Source organism: Carlito syrichta, unplaced genomic scaffold (genome assembly GCF_000164805.1).
Source record: "Carlito syrichta isolate Samal-C Ts95f unplaced genomic scaffold, Tarsius_syrichta-2.0.1 Scaffold288006, whole genome shotgun sequence".
NCBI classification, from domain to species: domain Eukaryota; kingdom Metazoa; phylum Chordata; class Mammalia; order Primates; family Tarsiidae; genus Carlito; species Carlito syrichta.
Window position 1 is genome coordinate 110,396 of NW_007232102.1, and position 4,761 is coordinate 115,156.

Below are 4,761 nucleotides of genomic sequence, written 5' to 3' on the forward strand. Positions count from 1 at the left end.
CTCCGCGGACCAGCAGCTCATGGTGAGACCCCTCGGCCTCCTCCCCGCCCCCCTCCGTGGCCTCCAGAGCCCGGAATGCCTCACTGAGCCCCGGCGGGCAGAGCCGTCCCGTCCCCTCATCCTGCCCCCCGAAGAGGCCGGGCAAGGACCAGGACGGGGACCGTCTAAGGTTGGACGTCAAGAAGGTGCCATCCCTCCGAGGCCTGAAGAGTTAGCCCAACTTCGACCCCTCCCCTTTAACACCCTCCCGCCGGGGGACCCCACCCCCAGAGCCTGGGCAAATCGGGTCCTGGGCAAGCCGGCTCTCTGACCCAGAAAAGCCAGGGACAGGGTGGGCTTTGCCTGCCTGCTCCCAGAAGGAAGACGGGAACTTCCCAGGGGGCAGTTAACCCAAGCCCTGGAGAGGCCAGGAGCTTCCAGGACGTCGGGGATCCCTTGTAGGGAGACGAGAGCCCCTGCCTGGGGAGCCAGCTTGGGGTCGGGAGTGGTTGGGTGCTGGGCTGTGGCACAGATGCCGTCCAAGTCAGGACTCTGGTGTTTCGGAGAAGTGCTGGGTGTGACCGTGACAACCCCACAGAGCCTTGGGGCCTGGGACAGACCAGGAAGCAGGAGTGGAGGGTGTGAGGGCAGGTGGAGACTTCAGACAGAGATTCCTCATCACCAGTGGTGCCAGGCTGGCACAATGAGGGAGAAGGCTCCGTGTCCCCAAGGCCTCCGCTCGGCTTTGGGTGGGTGTCTCCCTGTCTAAGCCCCCTCCTCAGCCCCCAACTTCTGAGACCAGGCAATGGGCCGTTGTCACCAGCAGGTGGGTGGGGATGTGGGTGGAGGCTAGGTCCCCCAGACACTCCGCAAGCCTGGAGCTCTAGAACTCCCTCGGGCAGTTTCGAACGTGCCCCTTTGAAAATGGTTTGCTTGGCATGCCTAGTATGCCCCGGGGGCAGGGACGGAGGGTCTGCCCTCCCACCAGTGGAGTCTGGCAGCGGAGGCGGATGAAGATGACCTGACGGGCAGCACGGGTCCCTCTGAAAGTGGGATGTCCCGCCTTGGCCCGAGGGCCCGTTCATTCCGCCCACACACTCAGTAGGCGTCCCTTGAATCGGCAGAAGACATGCTCCTCCTTCCCCTGTTCTTTGGGGAAACCCACGCACAGGATGAAGGCCCCCCATCTCTCCCCGGCCAGAGGATGGACAGAGGAGGGGCCCCCAGGGTAGGAATGTGGTCACAGGTTGTCAAGAGGAGGGGGGACGGCTCCCGCTCCAGCCCCTACAAGGCCCCAACCCACAGCCAGCCACGTCTGCGCCAGCAGCGATGGCACATCCTTGATGAAGGCCCAGACGGGTGGCTCCGGTGCCGGGGCTCCAAGTTCAAGCCCAGGGGAGCTGTGAGTGCAGGGCAGGGGGCTGCTGCCGGCGGGAGGAGCAGACAGCTCTCTCCTCGACGGGCTCCTGGGGAGATTCACAGACCGGGGACCAGCTGCCCTCTGACCTCGCCAGAACTTTCCTTAGGGCAAGGAGGCCTGGAATCGCTGAACGCTCCCCCGGGGGAGAAGTCCGGGGTCTTCTCTGTCTCTCTGGGGCCCCGTATGGCCCTCTTCCTCTAATTCCCGGGGTCCTCCCTCCCAGGTGGCGCTCCGGGTCCGGCCCATCAGCGTGGCAGAGCTGGAGGAAGGAGCCACCCTCATTGCCCATAAAGTGGACGAGCAGGTATGCAGGGCTACGGCCAGAGCCGCCGGGCAGAGGTCTGCTCAGATCACTCAGCTGGCCTCCGTGGCTTACAACCCTTTCCTTCCTCTACTCACTGAACTCTTGACTGCGCTGTTGATGACACTGTCGAGGAAGCTGGAGCTCTTCTTCCAGGAAGCTCTCCTAGATTGATCCAAGGAGAACTGAGGGCTTCCCTAGCCTTTCATGTGCCCAGGGCTTGCCTTTCTCACCTCAGTACCCCTGTTCCCTTTAGAGCACGCACCGATATGGTCTAGAGCCTCTGCTCTCCCCAGAGTGTTCGTGTTTGGCAAAGTCCTTGGCTGTCAGCTTGTAGTCTTGGTCCTCATGTCACCATGATGAGGGGGGCAGGGCACACCAGGACAATCAATATCCATCAAGTACCCACAGCTTGCCAGGGACTGTGCCAGAAGCTGGGAGACAATGGGGAGTAGAAAAGACTCTTCCCCCCCTTTGTTTTGAGTTGGAGTCTCACTCCGTGGCCCAGACTGGAGCGCAGTAGCCGCTACTGGCCACCACAGCCTCGACCTGCTGGGCTCCAGCCATCCTTCCGCCTCAACCTTCCAAGTAGCTGGAACGACAAGCGCGCGCTACCACGCCCAGCTCATCTTTTTATTTTTTTATTGTAGAGATGAGGTCTTGCTAAGTTGCCCAGGCGGGTCTCAAACCCGCCGGCTCAGGCAGCCCACTCACCTCAGCCTCCCAAGGCGCGGGATTACAGGCTGAGCCACCGAGCCTGGCTCCTCCCCCTCTTTTACCTAACAGTCTAGAGTATTCATCAAAGGATTGAATCCCAGACAAATGTGTGTGCAGCTAACGAGGGCTGCAAAGAAGCATGTAGTGCCATGAGGGTTCGAGAGGGACTGGGTCTCGTCCTGGAGGTCGGGGGGCTCCCTGAAGAAACGATGCTTGAACTGAAGCATGGGGTGAAGAGGAGGACACAAGGCGTGTGCACCTGAGGGGAGAAATCTTGGCCTGCGGGATTTGCACATGCAAAAGTCCTGTGGTGAGCGATTAGAATGCAGCTGGAGCCCAACGCAGTGGCTCACGCCTGTAATCCCAGCACTTTGGGAGGCGGAGGCAAGAGGATTGCCTGAGTCCAGGGGTTCAAGCGCAGCCCGGGCAGCTTGGTGAGACCTCGTCGCTTCACTAAATCAAAAAGTTAGCTGGACATGGTGGTGCGTGCCTGTAGTTCCAGCTGCCCAGCAGGTTGAGGCTGTGGTGGCCGTGAGCCTGCCACCGCACTCCAGCCTGGGTGACGGAGTGAGACTCTGACTCAAAAAAAAAAAAAAGGATGCAGGTGGGTAACCAGAAAAGACCAGGGTGACTTAAGTTGGGCGGGGGGTGAAAGGTATGCATAAGGCCAGACGCCTGAGCTGGGCCCAATCACACACTCATAGACCACGACCAGAATGTTTGTTTGAGTTGGCAGTTGAGGACTCGGGTGCCAGGGTGGGCCTGGGCACAGTAGTGGGGGCAGCAGAGACAGGCTCTGTGCCCAGGGAGGAGCTTCACGGGGCTGGGTGTGCTGGAGGGTCAGAGGAGCCGGATGGCGCTGTGCATTGCAGAGAGAGGTACAGGTCAGCCCCTGATGTGCCTGGCCCGGGTCCCGCAGGCTGGACTTATGAAGCCCGAGGGCCATGACACGCCCAGGAGCGGTGGGCAGCATGGCCTCCAATGCCTGCCTGCCTCTGCGCTCCCAGGGGTAGGTGCCCCTCGAGCCTTGCCCTTCTGCGTGATGCTGGAGCTGTGGGCATGGTAGAGCCGATAGTGCCAGCTTGCTGAATTCTCGTCTCTGTGCCTTCTTGGTAAAGGGTGGGCTTCCTCAGAGATCGGGGACTGCAAGAATCACTGAAAGACCCCGCGTAGACTGGCTGCGCCCAGCTGGAGCAGAGTGAAAGCACAGAAACGGTGTAGGGCAGCTCTGCCACTTGCCGGCTGTGTGGCCTTGGGGCATTGCTAACAGGACCTCGGTGGCCTTCTCTGTAAGTGGGGACGGTAGTCCAAATGACTTCTTCCGAGGGTCTTTGTGGGCTGAGGTATGCAAGTGCCCGCCCTGTGCCTGTCATCTGTGAGAGATGAAATTTTCCAGGGCCGCTGGGTTGGCCCAAAAGGGGATCGGAGAGCTCCAGCGGAGAAACCAGCTTCCAGGCAAAGCCACTCTTTGATTGTCCAACTTGTCCCGGAAGATATCAGGTCCTCGGGGTAGGGACAATGATGTCTCTCTGCTGTTTCTGGTTCCTGGCCCGCGTGGGGGCTGACAAATATTAACTGACGCTGATGGAAACACTCCCGTCGAGGGGACAGCCTATTGTGTGCCCACACAGGCAAACACTGACTCCTTTCTGTCCCTGCCGGCGGAGAAGGCGTGGCTGCCTCTCTGGGTCTGGCCTCATCCAGCCAAAATACGCCTCCACCTCCAAGAAGGCCCCCAAGCTGCATGATTCTAATAGGCTGCTCTTTTGTCGACGGAGAGGCACAGAGAGGTTTGCCTGAGCAGTGAGACTCAGGGCTCTAGTTGCAAGATCCCTGTGAGCTCTGGTCGCAAGTTCCTTCTGTCCCCAGCGGGCTCCAAGAGGACCCCGCCCAGGCCTCCTAACCGAGGCCTGCCAGGCTGGGAACCTCCTAAGAACAAGCTGTCCCTCTAACAGATAAGGCCCTGGCAACTGGGAGATTAAGACACGAATCCAAGACACAAAACGCACAGCCTACTTCCTTCACCTCCACTCGGCACCATTCCTCCTGACCGCCACCCCTCTCCGGTGGCCGTGGCTCATCTGCAGCCCCAGCCCTGGGGGGTCTGGGGCCCAGTCTAGGTCAGTGTTAGGTCACACTCCTAGTGGGGCCTCCAGTTAGGTCAGGCCCGCTGAGGGTATGAGTGTGCCTGGTGTGCGAGCCGATGCCCCCTAAAAGATGCAAAGAATTGCACAGAAGTTAGATTAGAAAATATAGTTTTGCTGGGCTCGGTGGCTCAGCCTGTAATCCTGCACCTTGGGAGGCCGAGGTGAGTGGATTGCCTGAGCTCGCGGGTTCGAGACCC

At 60.3% G+C, this 4,761-nt stretch overlaps 1 protein-coding gene across 1 annotated transcript in view; it reads left to right on the forward strand.

The window, feature by feature from the left end:
* The window catches only part of KIF19 (kinesin family member 19), a gene marked incomplete at its 3' end in the record, with an annotated part of 33,547 nt that overhangs the window by 9,034 nt on the left and 19,752 nt on the right, over positions 1-4,761 (forward strand). The window contains exons 2-3 of the mRNA XM_021710072.1: positions 14-22; positions 1,623-1,703. Coding sequence (XP_021565747.1) covers positions 14-22; positions 1,623-1,703 — 90 coding nt within the window. The remainder of the gene's footprint in view (positions 1-13; positions 23-1,622; positions 1,704-4,761) is intronic.